The sequence below is a fragment of the Rissa tridactyla genome, chromosome 21 (genome assembly GCF_028500815.1).
Source record: "Rissa tridactyla isolate bRisTri1 chromosome 21, bRisTri1.patW.cur.20221130, whole genome shotgun sequence".
Classification (NCBI taxonomy): domain Eukaryota; kingdom Metazoa; phylum Chordata; class Aves; order Charadriiformes; family Laridae; genus Rissa; species Rissa tridactyla.
The window spans coordinates 1038578-1055296 of NC_071486.1; the positions used below are offsets into that span (position 1 = coordinate 1038578).

General features: G+C 56.2%; 1 protein-coding gene across 2 annotated transcripts; it reads left to right on the forward strand.

Annotated features, from left to right (window-relative positions):
* The first annotated feature begins 1914 nt into the window (after positions 1-1914).
* Positions 1915-11739, forward strand: TNNT2 (troponin T2, cardiac type). 2 transcript variants are annotated; one of them, XM_054181498.1, is made up of 15 exons: positions 1915-1936; positions 2914-3066; positions 4179-4208; positions 4968-5024; positions 5574-5606; positions 6129-6164; positions 6429-6450; positions 7407-7467; positions 7608-7724; positions 8100-8177; positions 8324-8434; positions 8857-8966; positions 9422-9512; positions 10039-10079; positions 10789-11739. In XM_054181498.1, the coding sequence occupies exons 1-15, from the start codon at positions 1930-1932 to the stop codon at positions 10796-10798; spliced, it is 957 nt and encodes a 318-aa protein (XP_054037473.1). In that variant the 5' UTR covers positions 1915-1929; the 3' UTR covers positions 10799-11739. The 2 variants fall into 2 exon arrangements, with proteins under 2 accessions (XP_054037473.1, XP_054037474.1); XM_054181499.1 differs by lacking the exon at positions 4179-4208.
* Positions 11740-16719: the final 4980 nt, after the last annotated feature.

Genomic DNA, 16719 nt, shown 5'->3' on the forward strand with positions numbered 1-16719 from the left:
AGGATTAACTCAGCCCCCGAGGTGTGACCAGCCAGGCCTGAGCTGGGAGAAGGGGATTTTAAGGAGCGGGAGGGATATCTGGAGTATTTAATCCACAGCAAATGATGGGAGATTTTATTTCAGTCAATAATACGTGCAATGTTTCCTATTTAACTCTATAATGTGTCTGCTGGGTTCTCATAATTCTTTCAAACCAAGATTTCAAAGCTTTAATGGAAAGGTTTGTCTGTTTCCGTGCAGAGGATGGAAAAATATTTCCTAGAGCCACTTTCTGGTGTAATGTTAGTTTTTCTTGTGTACTCACTTAACAGTCCTGGTTTTGTTGCTGTTCCTCAGCAAATGCTCTGGGGGATCTTGTGATGTATGAGAGAGGAGGTGGAAGGAAACGTAGAAACAAGCTTTCACAAATGCATGTTTGCACTGCCATGGCCAGGAGGGAGACTCCGCTCTTGTGTCGTGAGAGGACCACACAAAGTCCTGGGTGCTCAGAGACCACGTAAATGATTTGGCCAAACTCTGGGGGTAGCAGGACCATGCCCAGACTGGGGGAAAAGTAGGGCCGGGAATTGATGTTCGATGGGGAGCGGAGACTGAGGGGATGATGCTGGAGGGGCGTGCTTAGGGCCAAGTCCCAGATGCATCAGAGGGAAGGGAACGATGATGGTGGAAGCAGGTGGTGAACCCGAGGCAGACGGGGCTGAGTTCTGACTTCACTTGTCTCCAAAAAGCACCTTCTGAGTCATTGCTCAGAAGTGAGATTTGACAACCCTCCGGGAGATGCGGGTATGCGGAGGCACCCCTCCTGTAATGCATCTTTCCCGTGCTTGCGGATTCCAGTCCCGGATTCAGCATCTTGAATAAGCAATCCTGAAGCCTGTCCTACCCATCCCGGGTAATAAATGCCCAACAGATGTAGCCAGGACCAGTTGTTCCCAGACGGCCGACAGGAGAAGTGAAGCGGCGCTGCTCTGGGAACAGGTGGTTTCGCACATGGAAGTTATTTCTAGAGCTGCCTTGAGTTCTCCTGCTGCATCTCAGCTTTGCTGGGGTCTGGCACGAATGCGAGTGGTGGACAGGCCTGTGCAGGGGCTTGGGCTGATGCTTGGGGCTGCCCCGGGATGCCCAGGGCCAGGACTGATCACGGGGCTGGTCTGTGCAGACCTGGCAGCGGAGCATTGGGTGGAAGCTAGACGAGGTGGGACGATGAGTAAAGTCCTCCGGGCCACGGCTGGGAGGGAGACGGGAGTGCCAAGAAGGTGAGCTGTTTCTGCAGAGTTATTAGCCCTGTTGCTAAGTCAGGCTGTGAATTATTCATTTTAGCTAACCTCAGACCCAAGGGCAGGACCAAGAGAGAAATGCTCCTGCTGAGCCCGGGTTGCCCCTCTCCTGGAGGGCTGGGGTGGGAGGTCTCACTGAGACGTCATGCCGTGGCTTATGCAGGGCTGTAAATTTGAGATAACAGGACATCCCTGCAAGTTTCTATATCCCAACCGAGCTAAGAATAGTCAGGAAACAGCACAAGCTGAACGCTGGGCTATTTTCCCGTGCCCTGAGCAAGCACAGCACCCCGAGACGGCTGCGGCGAGGAGAGCTGCGTGTCCTGGACATGGCTCCTGACAGCAGTTATCAGTGTTGCATGAGGCTCTGTCTAATCTCCTGTCTCCTATTTGGGACGAGCTGTGATCCTGGGATAGGAGGGGAGGGGGGAGCCTTATCTCTGCCCAGATAACGCTGTCACAGCCTGGCTGGGGACAGCTCGAAGCTCCAAGTGCTTTGGAGAGAGGCAGCATCTCTGTGCCTGCATCTCGGGCGCTGGAGGACAGGCTGTGCTTGTCCTTATCTCAGCTCCTAACCCGCGCTTTTTCCAATCTGCCTTGAATTCTGCTAGATAACCAGGCATGTCGGACTCTGAAGAGGTCGTTGAAGAATATGAGCAGTAAGTGGTGTGGTTTTAAATACCCTTACTTTCTCCTTATTTCTGCCTTCCCGCAGGGTCGCAGCATCGCTTAGGGGTGCTGTTTGGGGGGCACCGGCTCTCGTCCTTACCCCAACGCCAAGGGTTGAAAGGGCTTTGAGGTTCCCCCACCCTGTTCCCATCTGCACCGCCACCGTGGTTGTGCCGAGACCCCCAGCAGCGCCGAGTCCTGCGTTAGGAGCTGTATCAGCACATACATGGCAAGGGAGAGTCCTCCAGCCCGAATCAGTGAGATAAAGCTGGGAAAAGCTGGTGCCATCAGCCTCGTGCTGGGGGGTCCTACAGCCGTGTCCAGAGCATCACTCCCCAAGGCCCAGATTTGAGGGCAACTTTTGCCAGCGAGGGCTGCTGGACCACGAGGCGCACCCTGGAGAGAGGAGGCTCGATATCTGAGCTGCGTGGTTGTAGGGATCAGTCCAAACGCAGCCCCTACTTCTCCTGCACCAGCAGAAAATGTATATCTGAATCCTCCTCTTATGTTTAAATGCTACAACAGACTCGCGTGTCTTGGCAGTCAGTCTGACCCCTGTGCCCAGCACCCCCTGGGCACACCCAAGGAGAGACTGTGCATCTCCCCCAAGGTCAGGAAAGGACTTTGGGGCAAAGGTGGGAGGTGAGACGCCTGTTTCTAGGATTACAGGCCATGGTCACTTGATCGTCTCAAGCTGCAAAGGGGTGTTGTGCTCTGACCACTGTCGAAGTGTCAATCGCGCACTTCAGCTCCTGCCATCCCCAGCCTGCAGGGTGACCTGGGTCTTGTCCCGTCCCACTGCCACCTTACAGCATGCCACACAGCAACCTGCCCGGCAGTCACTGCTCATTCCTATGAAAAAGGGGAGACAGACTTGAGGAAATGTCAAATTCTCCTCTGGCCTCGCTGAGGGACATGCGTTGCAGCAGATCGTTGTAACTCCGCAAACGTGTGTTGTGCTTTGCAGGGAGCAGGAAGGTAAGAGGACGTGGAGCATCTGCAGCTGCCCCGAGACTGAATCTAAGAAATGACCAGACCAACTTCAATAACCTGCGTCTTCTTTCCCTTCCCTCTCTCCCATGTGCACCTGTGCTCTGTGAAGAGGAGTACGTGGAAGAAGGTAGGTGTTCCACCGGTCCTTGGTTCCTAGGACCAAGAGACAAGTGCTGTTGGTTCAGTGTTTTGCTTGGGTGGGTTGTGGTGGTAAGCTCCTTGACTGCAATGGGCAAATGATGACCAGAAAAGGCAGATGAGACCATGTTCCTGATCATCCCATTTGGGACATCAGTAGGATCAAGCCAGCCTGGATTTTCTTGGGATCTCTTTTGTCAGAGTGATCCCTTGACTCAAAATACAGGTGAAAATGCTGGATTTGGGCATTGACAGAGAAGTGAGCACAATAACACAATTGGAGCTGGAGCCTCAGCTGAATGCATGTTAATTATGTTGAAGCACAAACCTCCAGTTGCCTCAGTCCGATGAAGAAAGACACTGAGGTGCTGCAGCGTGTCCAGGGAAGGACAACTGGAGCATGAGTCTTGTGAGGAGCGGCTGAGGGAGCTGGGGGTGTTCAGCCTGGAGAAAAGAAGGCTGAGGGGAGACCTTCTCGCTCTCCACAGCTCCCTGAAAGGAGGGTGCAGCCACGGGGGGTCGGGCTCTTCTCCCAAGGAACAGGCAATAGGAGAAAAGGAATGGCCTCAAGTTGCGCCAGGGGAGGTTTAGATTGGATATTAGGATAAATTTCTCCACTGAAAGGGTTGTCAAGCATTGGAACAGGCTGCCCAGGGAAGTGGTGGCGTCACCATCCCTAGAAGTATTTAAAAGACGTGTAGACATGTTGCTGAGGGACATGATTTCGTGGTGGTTTGGGCAGTGTTAGGTTGATGGTTGGACTCGATGATCTGAAAGGTCTCTTCCAACCCAGGCAATTCTATGATTCTATGAAGAAGCAAACCCCACGATGCAGCTGCTCTGTGACACAGTTGGGCTGTGCATTTGGGGCTGGGTTTGGGAGCTGAGCTTTGCTGAGCCTCTTGCTGCTTCAGGGCACTGCCAGCCGGCCCCGGCTGCTGCACGGCAAAACGTCCTGAACGGTAAAAGCGGAGAGAGGCGCAAGGGGGAAATCACTGCAGTGCTAGAGTCCTCCTCTCATGCACGCCACAGCTACACTCCACAGCCTCATGGCATCCAACTAACCTCTGCGCTTATTCCTTTCCCTCCTCCCTGGCTCAGAAGAGGAAGAATGGATAGAGGAAGAAGACGGTAGTTATTGCACCTTTCTTTATTTCATCTCTCCACTGTGACTATGTCGTGGGTCGGTGTGTCTTTTGCCTCTCCCTGGCTGGGAAATGGTTTTCTTTCATTCTTCCACTTCTCTCTTTTGCCTCTTGCACTCCCCCCTTCCTGCCCTGCTGTGCTGTCCATATCTGCTCCTGTGTCTGTGCCTTCTCTCTTGTATCTATCAACCAAACGCACTCGTGGTTTACTCTCTTCTTTTTCTTTCCTTCTCTCTTGCTGTGGGACCACAAGTCTTCCCGCGACCTGTGGCCCCCAGCATCGCTGTGACTCCAGTGGAGGACACTTGTGGGGATACTGCTCCCTCCAGTGGAAAAATGCTCCAACAGAGTCATAAATAAGATTGTGGAGGTGCTGAGGGCACATTCTCTAATGCCAGCCAGTCTTGTTCTTCACTGGCTACAGGAGAGCAATAGAAATCACTCCCCCCCATCCTGGGGTATAAGAGCATGATAACATGAGAGGGAATGAGGGGCAAACCAGGAGGTGGCTATAAATCCTTTAATTTTATTCTTTTTGCCCTGCCCAAGCACAGAGAGCAGCCCTTGGGTAAAGGTTAGAGGGAAGCCTTTTACTTTCTGAACTGCTTCTTCTTTCTCCTACGGCTACGACTCCCCCGGCTCTCTCTCCCAGCCGGCTCCGTGCCGCAGTTCTCCTGATAGCGGGGTCCGTAGGGAGCCGATGGGAGTGGCAGCTGTCGGACTCACGCTGCCCGTTATTCCACAGGTCAGGAAGAACAAGTAGAGGAGGCGGAGGAGGAGACGGAAGAAACCAAGGTGGAAGGTGTGTGGGGGCTTCGTCAGTGAGTCCCCATGGCTTGGCTGGAGCCATGCTGTGGTTCAGTGGGGTGTCAAGCAGGGTCTGGGGTGTCCCAGCATGGTCTGTGACAGTGTGCTGGCAGCACAGAGGGGCAGATCTCTCCCGTAGCTGTGGTTTCCAGTAAGGAGATGTCAAAACTGAGCTGCCTTTTCCTGATCTATTGAGTGCCTTGGCCCTGCAAGCATGAGGATAATGGTGTTTTCTGCTGGTTGCAGATCAAACAGTTTGCGTCCAGCACTCTGAAATAATGCCAAAAATGAGTCAAGCCTGTTCCACCAAGAGGTCCCCGTAGCCTTAGGGGGGGGATTTCCAGAGCTGGGGTCATGCTCTGTTGTGTCTCACCATCCAAAGCGCACTGGACTTCAGGAGAACCCTTTGGAGGAGGCTGGGTTGCCTGATGTGTTTCCCCACGCTGTCACGGCTGGTGTTAGGGTGCTGGGACCCCACTGCGCTGGGGCATGTGACTGCCCTCACCCATGGATGCTCATATTCTCCCCGTTGCTTTTGAAACAGAACAAGAAGATGAAACGAAAGCACCAGGAGAAGGTAAAGCAGGAATGGAGGAGGGGCAATTTTGGCCATTTCAGTCCTGATCCCAGTCCCCCAAGACACTGGCCCCGCTGGGGCTTTTGGTGTTGAATTCACTTGCTGATGAAGAGAGAGAATCAGCAGTAAATGGGGCAGAGCTGCCCTGGCCCCGTCCTCCGCCAGGGCTGGGGCAGCAGGAGGCCTGCAGGAGGGATGGCTTTGTGCTGCCTAGGTAAGAAATTCACCCAAAATACAGAAGGAGAGGGTAGTACTGTTGCTTTCCCAGCCTGAGCTCTTGCAAACCTTGTCTGGGTTCCTCCTGGAGAGGACCTGGGGTTCTCCTGGTCTGTCTGTGGGTGAGGGATGTCCATGAGGGACCTGCTCTCTCCCTGTCCATCCTGGAGGGACGGAGCTGGGTTTTGCAGTGGGGATAAGCACAGGGCAGAGCGGAAGAGCCTGGCGGAACCACCCCGCTGTGTCCGCGGGCACGGTGCACAGCACGGCTGGCCTCCGGGAGACAAAGCTTCATGCTTTCCACAGGTGGAGAGGGGGAACGAGAGCAGGAGCCTGGAGAAGGTGAAGTATCCGTCCTCATTCCTCTCCGGGGAGGGGGGGACTGTCCCTTCGCCTGTGTAAGGAGGTGCCAAATGCCCTTCTGCCCAGCCAGGAGCTGTCTCGGGTTTTGGCACACAGAGGGACACCTCACTGCATGCCTCTGCCGGAGGGTGATCCACTGTGCAGCCTGGGGGCTCAGTGTTGGGGGGGTTGGGTCAAGGTGTGAAAGCAAATACCTCTCTGACACTAACGGTTTCTTTGTCTCCTGCTCCTGGGCACCTGCAGGTGAAGCGAAGCCAAAGCCCAAGTAAGTGTTGGTGCATTTTCTCTGGTGCAAGGTCTGAGCTAGGAGCTGTGCCAGGGCAGAGGCTCCATGTGACGGGCTTAGCACCATGATCCATAAAGGACAGGAGACACTGAGGCCTCAAAAGCAGAGTGAGGACTGGGACATGGAGAGAAAAAGGGAGAGAAACAGGCAGAGAAATGTGAAATGTGAAGGGAATCCCAAGGATGAGGTCTTTTGGCAGTTTTGAAGCATTTTGTGTCCTCCTTGGGGAAAGCCCAGCTGCCCTGTGTCCCTACAGCTGGTAAAAATCTGTGTGTACCCCAGCCTGGGGTACATGGTCGATGGCACAGCCAGGGTCTTGCTTCTCCAGTATGCTTGTGGTCATGGCTGGCATGAGGCAGGCCAACATCCCTGGGACGGGAGCTCCTACCTGAAGGAATGGGGCCGTAAACCATTGCCAGGAACCTGTGGGTCCTCATGGAGCACTGGGATGCTCCGGTCTGTGAGGCAGGTCTGTCCTCAGCCACGATCACCTCATCCTTTGTATCTTTATGTGCCCCTACTGGGCATCTCCTGCCCTTCCTCAAGCCCACGGAGGATGAGAGGATGGTTTCCAGCTCCCTGTGCCAGGTCACACTGGAGCACATAGTTCCTCTCTGCTCTTTTGGGTGAGCACAGGGGTGGCTGCCAGCTCCAGGGTGCCTGGCAACAGGTCAGGGCCAAGTTGCCTGCGGCTTGCAGAGTTATTCCAGCCATGTGGGCGCCTTGGAGTGCTTCCCGGGAATGCCAGAGGTCTTCCTCTGAGGCTCTCCAGCTGGCAACCTCCAGCAAGCAGCAAAATGTGCCCACTCTGCATCCCCAGGGACTGTGAGGCTTGGAGAGGATGGTTGGGTAGATCAGTGCATGGATGAAAGGCACCATCCTATCCCAGGTATCTGCTGCAGGCTCACCATCCTCCTGCTCATCTTCGATTGCAGGGTCTTCATGCCAAACCTGGTGCCTCCCAAAATCCCAGATGGCGAGAGACTGGATTTTGACGTGAGTAGTGCACCCAAAGTCAGCCCCTGCAAGGTGCTCCCCTGGCATCGCTCCTCCACGCTGTGCCCAGCAGCTCTGCAGCTCCTGGAGGGCTTCCCTCCTGGGAGCGTGGCCATCACCGCTGTTTCCATCCGGTGCAGGACATCCACCGCAAACGCATGGAGAAGGACCTGAATGAACTGCAGGCCCTCATCGAAGCCCACTTTGAGAGCAGGAAGAAGGAGGAAGAGGAACTCATCTCCCTCAAGGACAGGATTGTATGTCTGCAGCACCCCGCCTATCGCTGTTGCCACCCTCCCTCCTGTGGGCAAACAGCCGCCATCCTTTCCCCGCAGTCCCGACAGCAAGACCTGAGACATCCCATGTCCCTGCAAGACAGAGCCTGGGATCTGAGCCAGATTTTGTACCCCAGTGCCTGGGAAGCCCCTGGCCTGGCTGCTGCGATGCCGCGGTGCCTAATGGAGATGCACCTTCCCCCATCGTCACTGGTCCACACGCTCCCTCGGGAGACATGAGAGCAGCAGATCTGCCCTGGGGGCTCTCAGGGTTTCTGGGGTCAGGGATGTGTCCCTAGGGACAGGGAGGATGCAGATTACCTGGGCTGTCCAAGCCAATGTCCTCTCCTTCTGCAGGAGCAGCGGCGAGCGGAGAGGGCAGAGCAACAGAGGATTCGCAGCGAGAGGGAGAAGGAGCGCCAAGCCCGCATGGCCGTGAGTCGCCCTACAGGGACAGGGGTTGCGCTGGTCTTGGGGAGCACAAGCCCAGGACCACCTGGGAGCATGAGCTGTGTGTTGCATGCAAGCCAGTCCATGAGGTCTCCGTCCGTCCACTCCTGACCCACTTCTGACCCTGGCAGGAAGAAAGAGCTCGCAAAGAAGAAGAGGAGGCACGGAAGAAGGCTGAGGAGGAAGCGCGGAAGAAGAAAGCTTTCTCCAACATGCTGCATTTTGGAGGCTACATGCAGAAGGTGTGATCCTACCCCGGGCGGTTGAAATGAAGCTGCAGGTGCTCCTGGGAAGGGCTTGACCATGGGCTGGCCCCACAGGACCATGCACGTTCTCACTGCTGGTGGTAGACTGTGGTTTCTACAAGCAGAAGAAGACAGGCCACCGCAGTTGGGTCACACCAGTGGTCAGAGAGCCAAAGTGAGCTGAGAGCTCTGCTTTGTACGTGCTGGCCAGGAGGGTCCAGCCTTGCTTCAGGGACAGGGATGGGGGTGCGTGGGGTGTCTTTTCCACTATTGACAGAATTTCTTTGAGGACCTCATGTGCTTCTAGAGGGCCAAAAAGTAGAGAGTGTTGGGGCCTGAGCTGGTTACGGGTAGAGCAAAAACTGAGCAGATTTCCTTCCCTCCTGGGAAGGAAACCAATGGGCTGATGATTTCCGCAGTCAGAGAAAAAGGGTGGAAAGAAGCAAACAGAGCGGGAAAAGAAGAAGAAGATCCTCAGCGAACGGCGGAAGCCCCTGAACATCGACCACCTCAACGAAGACAAGCTGAGGTGAGCAGGGCCTGCAGGAAAGACCTCTGCTTTGGGTCCCACCTGCTGGGGCAGGATCGTGGGCCGGGGGGCTGCCTGGGGCTGTCAGCCCAGACAAGAGGGTGATGGCACAGCTGGGTGGTGGGCTGTGACATCCCACCTGGGACACATGCTCCGTGGCTCTGCCGGGCCACCACGACCAGGCTGCTGCTGGCAGCGCCGGCCATCAGAGGGAGCCACGCTCACACGCGTGGGACATGCATGTCCTCATCTGTCCCCACCTCACCCATGGCTCTGCTCCACGTGTGAGACTGGCATTGCTGCCTGGCCAACACATCCCCAGCTGGGCACGGAGCCTGCAGAGACCTGTCCCGGGGGAGCAGGACAGATGGTGGCACCACTGCCCTGTCCCCTGCAGTGAGCTCCTTGTGAGACACATCCCTTTTCTGCACTGACACCAGTGGCTCTTCCGGCAGGGAGAAGGCCAAGGAGCTATGGCAAACCATCCGCGATCTGGAGGCTGAGAAATTTGACCTGCAGGAAAAGTTCAAGCGGCAGAAATACGAGGTGAGCCGCGAGGCCCTTTGTGAGCTTGTTCTCCCTCCGTGCCCCGGGCTGCTCCTGCTGCTCCCCATCTGGGAGAGGAGGTGGGTTGTCTGACTGATGTACAGCTGGGTGCTTCAGGAAAGGACTGTGCTCCCCTTTGTACATGGGGTGACAAACACCCGAGAGGCATCACCGAAAGCAAAGCCACATCTGCCTCCCTTTTGGACATGAGCCAGGATCAAACCAGCCTTCCCAGCGGTTGTAGGCCACCCTGGCACGGCTGAGCACACAGCTATGAAATCCTGGGGTTGTGGCAGTTGGTGAAAGGGACTGTGTGGTGGCCCTGTGACCTCCCAGCTCCTGGGGACGTGTGCTTTGCACCGCAACAGGCTTTCCGCTGTGCTGCCCATCACAGCCCCGTGCTAAACCCCCCACCAGAACCCCTGGGGAAGAGCGAGCAGTGAGGCACTTTCGCCCCGACCCTCGTCCCCGGCCGGGTGTGGGGCATCTTGCCAGGCCTCACCATCCGCCTGCGTTTCTCTTGCAGATCAACGTCCTCCGAAACCGCGTCAGTGACCACCAGAAAGTGTAAGTCCCCGGCCAGGCCGAGCATCCTTCCTTGTTGCCTCCTGCCCCTCCAGTTCCTGGCTCCCTGTCCCCAGTTCCCTCCCTGCGTATCTCCTGGCTCTCTTGTACCCTGGCAGAGCCACCTCCTGTCCTCCCCACTGCTGCTCCTGGTCCCACTGGTACCCGGCATTCATGAGCCTGCAGGTCCCCACAGGGACCTCGGTCCATGCTGCTCTCCCCCTGTTGACAGAGCCCCATTGCCCCCCACCCCCACCAGCTTCCTCCTGCCCCGGAGACCCCGGCTGGGGATGGACCCCAGCAAGTCCCCACCTCTGCACCTGGATCCTTGTGTCCTGTGGGGTCCTGCCACTCCAGCCACCCCCATCCCTGCAGTGGATGCCCAGCATCTCAGGGAAGGTGCCGGAGATGCCAGCTGGTGTAGGAGGGGAGATCCCATGTGCTGTGGGAGCTGTGCAACCTCGTTAGGTCAGGGGAGCCTGTCCCTGCGCCCATGTTCCCTGCACAGGACTGGGGGACCCTTCGTAGGAGGGTGGAGGTGGGTGTTTAACCCCCACCCCTGGGAGCACCGTGCTGCTCGCGCATCCCCGTCCCGCCCCGCTGTCTCCCACGAGAGGTGCTCAGCCTGCCCCGCATGTCAGGTATCAGCATCTCCCCCCCACTCACACCAAATCTCTCTTCTCTTCTGCCCCGACATGGCCTGTTACTGCAGCAAAGGGTGAGTACGGGCGTTTCCTGAGTGCTGTGTGTCTCCCACTGCACGTGTGCTGCATGGACGCCGGGGCTTGCATCAGGCTAGCAGTAGGGCTGATGGAGGAGGCATTGACAAGGATTGACAACCAAAGCTGCACTGGTGACTCTCAGGATGACATGACAGAAGTGCCCTTCACTGTCCACCCCAGCCTCCGCCTCCTCCTTCTCCTCTCTGCTGACCCACGCCCGGAGCAGGGCCTGTCCCCTGGTGCTGTTAAGGGGAGTGATGTGGTGGGTCCTGGCTAACAGCTTCACAGCTTCTGGTTCTTGGGAGAAGGATCCTGCAGCCGTTGTTATCCCACTGCAACCGGAGATCCAATTCATCGATTCTTCTCTGAAGAATCCTTGGGAGGGAGAAACATGGGAAGGGAACTGCGGGTCCTTAGAAACACCTGGCAAAATGCATGAGCTTGTTTCCGTAGAGTCCCAAAGCACATAGATTGACTAAGGTCCCAAGGTTTTATCTGAGGCCACTGAAGTTCTTCCTCAGAGGGCAGTGGGCATCAACTGGAGATGGCTCAGTCCTCTTTGCAGGACCGCTGATGGCACCTACCTGGTCCCTCCTTTCATGGTCACTAATGCATTTTTGCATGCGCTTTTCTGCTTCTCTTCCAGGTCAAAGGCTGCCCGTGGGAAGACCATGGTGGGCGGCCGGTGGAAATAGATGACTCAGAAAGCAAAGGAGGCTCAGCCACGGAGAGGTGTACTGCCTTTTGGTCGACCAGCTGGCTTCCCCACGCTGTGGAGCCTGTGCCGCGCGGCCGCCCGCCCTCCCACCACACAGAGCTTGCAAAGACCTTGCTGCAGGCACAGTGCTGTCTGGGTGGGCAGATGCTGCGCGAGGTGGCACTTCTCATCTCCACGCCCCCAGTTGATGTTGTGTCTGTAAATAAAGAGAACCATGAGGGGGTGTGGGTGTTGTCTCCATCCTGCAGCTCTGAGCCAAGAGGAGACAGGCACAGGACAGTCCCCACAGAGCTCGACCGACCAAGCGCAGTTGCGCGCCCGCTCCCTGGGGTGCACAAGGATGCGGCAACCATCCAGGACCTCCTGAATAACATGTCCCCTTGCCTCACAGCATCTCACACCTGCAGTCTTTAGGAGGTTTTGTAACAGACCTCAGTGGTCTGACCTGCTTTTCCTGCTGCAGTTTGGGGCAATCCTAGTTACGGCCACTTTAGTTCCAGCTTTTGCTGTACCAGAGATCCTCCTCACTCCTGTCTGTGTCAGGGTTGGCCCTGTGGGACAGCATAGATAGGGACACTGCTTCCAAGATTCTTGGTTCATAGATTAGACACAAACCCCGCTTCCAGGCCATTTTCATTCCTATTTCTACCTCTTCCTAAAAGGCCCGCACCAGCAGTGTTTGCCTCTTCTGCGTGTTTCTGACAGCACGCAACGAAGACTTGAGACGAGTGAGTGTGAAGAGACCATTTATCTGTCCTTTCAGGGGTGTAGATCTCTTTCATCTAGCTGTAGGCAGCTCTAGGACGCTCCCACATGCAATGCCCACGGGGGCACATCAGCTGCATAATCCCAAGTGTTCCTGGTGCATGGATCTGGAATGTCAGCCAGCAGAGGACGTGACCATTTCCTGGAGCAAACTGTCCCTTGCTGTTGTTAAACAGCATCCCTGAGGCATTTCCCAGAGGAGTGGGGAAGGGATGGATGGGTAGGATGGTGGATCTTCAAAGGCTTCTTGTCCCTTGGCAGGACATTTTGCCTCCCCTCTTGCTGGGGCTGCCTGTCCTCTGCATCCCAGACCCAGTGATGTGGGGGCATCCTGCAGGTTTCTCCCTTGTGCTGCCTGTTGGATGACGACATGTTTTGCCTACTTCAACACATGCCATCAGGTCTGGGGGAACAAGGCTCCGGGAAGCCTCAGCAGTGAGGCAGCAAGTGGAGGGCAACGCCCCCTCCTCAAAAATGAGGTGTTGAGGGATGAACGTGATCCCTTATTGGGACAAAAGGGGACAGCTCGGGAGGGTGGCAGCGCTGGGACGTGGCATACCCAGAGGGTGGCTGAGTGAAGGTCTGGCAAGTGATATTTCCACCCTGCCTGATGCATGGCCCCAGGAGAGAGAAGCGCTCGGGGCAGAAAAGTACGTGTGGCTTGGAAAACAATATCCCCTTTTCCCAGGCTCTGAAGGTCCACCCTCAAAACCTTTCTGGCAGGCAAAGGCAGGGCCCTGCCGGTGCCGGTGCTGGTGCCCGGTGCCGCACAGAGGCACTGCAGCCGCTCTGCCCGTCCCCGCGGGGCTGGCAGCGCCCAGGGTGGGGGTACGGAGGCACTCCCTGCTTCCCACAGCGCTGCCTGTCTCGGCAGCGCGCTGGCCCCCCGCCAGCCCCCTTCCCTGCGCACCGGGGCCAAAACCCGCGCGCTCCCTCCCCACCCAGCGCCTCCCGCCCAGCGCACGCTGCTCGGTGGCACAGCCATGCCAGAAGAGCTGAGTCAGCACCCGGCCCTGACACCGACCCTCCCCTGCTCCCTCTCCCACCCGTGTCCATGGGTTTCCACGGTGAACGGGCTTCTGCAGGATGCAGAGATCCTCTGGGACATGGCAGAGCACTCTGGGGTCCTCTCCGGCATCTTACATGGTCCTGGCATCACCCCAAGTGTTGCATGGGTGGTGTGACAATTGCATTGGCGCGGTATGTTGTGCCAAGGTTTGCCGGAGCGTGGTGCAGGGCTGGTGAGCAGCTCTGATGTGCAGGCGTGCTGTTCCCATCCTGCCACGCACTGCATGTGTTTTGCGAGTGGAGGAGTCTCAGGTCACTGCAGTAGTCCAGGGACCGGCCGCACTGCTGTGCTCTGCAGAGTGAGGGACCCCTGGCAGCAGCTTTTGGAGGGTCGTGCAGGGTGCTAACAACCTTGCAGTGCCATGTCATTGTGGAGATTTGCAGCACTACTGTGTGGTCTCAATGTCCCCATGGGCAGCAGAACCTCTGGATGCCAGACCAAAGCATCGGTGTCCTCTGGAGCATGGTATGAGGGGTGGAGAGCTCTGCCCTTCCCTGCAGGGCATCCCTTCTCTTTTCCCAGGATCTAACAGGTTTAGCTTCCCCTAGCACGTGGCAGAGGAACAACACCTGCGACAGCATGCAAACATCCTCCATGCTGTGGTCTTTTGAGGAGCAGTCCCTTGTGCACCACCGCTCTGGAGCACAGCACGTGAAACCAGTGTCCGCTTAAGTGCAGTTCTGGTGTCACAGCCAAAGCACTGGGCAGGGATCAGGTTGTGTCCCACGCAGTCCGTGCAGCGCAGGGTGTCAGGGTCCTCTTGGCTGCTCGACAAGGACGTTGGCAGGTGCTGCAGTGAGGTGTGCATGCTGGTGGGTGCAATGTCCTACAGCATGATGTGGCACAGGAGGCCTCTGCCCTCCCCAATGTCCTGGGGTGTCCCCAGTCTCCTCCTCCGGTGTTCAGCACGAGTGTCCCAACACTACTGCATGAGCCCAAGTCTCACAAGCATGTGCACCTCGTGGTCTGTCGATGTAAACCCATGCCAAGGTGCTCCCCAGAGTATCAGTGTCACCACATGGTGGAATGGATGCAAAAGAAGATGCATTTGTTACCCAGAAGGTGCTCGTAAAATGTTGAGCTGATGTTTCGGGCTGTGGTTGTGGTAAACCAGAGATATGTGTAGGGCACCTTCGTGCTCTTCTCTGCCTACTCAAGACCCAGGACCATTCCCACTATCTGCTGAAATACAGATATCGTAGAGCCTGGACTTGCCACTACAGCTACAGATAGAAACAGCCTGCTCATGTCTTTGATCAGGTCATGTCAGCCAAGCATGCCCCAGGCAGCACAGGAGATTCTGGGATTGCTGGGGCCACCTGGCCAATGCATGTCCCAAGGAGTCAGGGTCATGCATGTGCCCACACTACCATCATTATGGTCCATGGTGTAGCTGCAGTGGTCCACAAGGACCTATGGAACAACGGACCTGTGCTTCCTCCAACAGGCACAGCACTAAGTCTGAGGTGGCCCCATGGTCTATGGAGTGCGAGCAAGAGCAGCCTGTGCAGGAGAGGCAGGCAGGGCCAGCAGAGGTGGTGGTGGGATGTGTGTCAGGAGGACAGAGCCGGACGAGCATGGTGAGTACGGGCTGCTCTGTACCTCCTGCTTTGCTCCCTGGGTGAGCCGGTGCCCAGTCCCCAGTACAGGACAGGGGACTTGGGTCTTCTGGGGCTGGAGGGGTGATGCCAGCACCAGCTGCATAACACACACACCAACTCCCGTGCCGATAGTGGATCCTGGCTGGCACACAGAGTCCCCACTGCCCAGGCATGGCCCAGCATGGGGTATATTTTTCCAGTGACGTCCTCGGTGTTCAAGAGTGGCACAGCTCTGTAGAGCATGGAGCAGATGGTATCGGATGCCATGGATGGGGGGAGTGGGCATTGCCTGTCCTTCGGAGCGTGGTGTGGGGTTCACCGCTTTCACCATCCGTGAACCTTAGACTCGGGTACGGGGTGTCCACGTCACACTGATCCATGGTGGCAGTGTCCCCAGAAGTAGCAGGGTGCTCAGCCTCGAGTTCAAGCCAAGGCCAAATGCCAACATAAAACTGCAGAAAACAAAGCAGTACCGAAGCAGTACAACCTCTGATTTTTTTGCAAGTCCAGTCTAACAACAGGTTATATGTTAAAAGAGAGAAAAAGGATGCAAGTGTTGAATTTCAAAACACTTTCCAGATCTGGAGCTCTCATCTGCAGAGTCCCAAGCCATATGTTGCAGTGAGATGGCTCTCCTCAGCTCGCTGCCCTGCAGGGCAGGTCCATTTGTTCGTGCAAGCAGCTGGCGTTTGCAGTTTTTTTATGATTATTTTTAAATGCCTTATAAAGCTTTACGTTTCATTTAATATCTTAGCCCTGTAAATCACTGCTTATAGTAGCTAATTCGTAGGTATCAATTAATTGTCTTTAACTGGTTAAAGTCACCCGTGGTTTATGCTGATTCCACAGATGTGTTAAATCACCAATGAAGTTTTTAATGCACTGCAAGCACAGTTTAGCATCTACACAATGACCCACGTCCATGAGACAAGTCCTGCTGACAAAGCAGGCAACAATGCTCTGGGATGGAAGGGAAGAGGCTTTGGCTGTTGTCGGGAAACAGCATTTTATTGGCACTTAGTGGAAGGAAAATAAGCTTCCTGGTGATGTCTGAATCATTGTTTTTGCATGTGCTCTCATGCCCAGGTTTCAGTTGAAGTCCTAGGTGTAAACTACTCTCTTCTTCCATGCAGGGCAGCAACCAGTGGCAGAAGCACTGGCATGCTGAGACCCCACAGGAGCTGGGACGAGCCCTTTGACCACCAGCAGTGGACCTGTAAGGTGAAGGTGGTGCTGCACTGTATGCCCTGACCTGGCATGGCGCTGAGCACCAAAGGTGCTGTGACGTTTGCAGGAGCAGCAGTCCCTGCTGAGGTGGCTCTGGCAGTCACCGGCAGTGCCCAGGTCAGGGGACGGCAGAGATCTCAGGCAGGAGGGGAGAACTGGAGGGAGCTGGTCCTGCTCCTGTGCCTCACCATGGGCCTCAGTGCAAGGGTCGTGACCCATCTCCCCTCCAAAAGAGCACACGGAGACCAAACTCATCCATGCTCAGCTGGTGCACGGAGCTCTGCAGCAAACAGTGAGCTGCGAGACAAAAGCCGAAGCTTTTAGCAGTGTCTCCCATGGTACCATCTCTGGGTGGGTGGGTGGGTCTCAGAGCCCCACGTTTGCATCTTTAAGGCCGAGTATCTTCAGAATATTCCTGTCTCTGCTACTCTCCTGCTGACACCGTCTTGCTCCCGCAGACGAAGGGGGCTGTGTGCTCCCTTGCATACCAACGTGCACACACACACGCACGTGCGGGGTCCCAGACACGTGTGCGCACGCA

Coding starts and splice junctions, on each gene's coding strand:
- TNNT2 (XM_054181498.1), top strand. Junction 7,468..7,607: donor GCGAGAGACTGGATTTTGAC/GTGAGTAGTGCA, acceptor CATCCGGTGCAG/GACATCCACCGCAAACGCAT. Junction 9,513..10,038: donor TCAAGCGGCAGAAATACGAG/GTGAGCCGCGAG, acceptor TTTCTCTTGCAG/ATCAACGTCCTCCGAAACCG.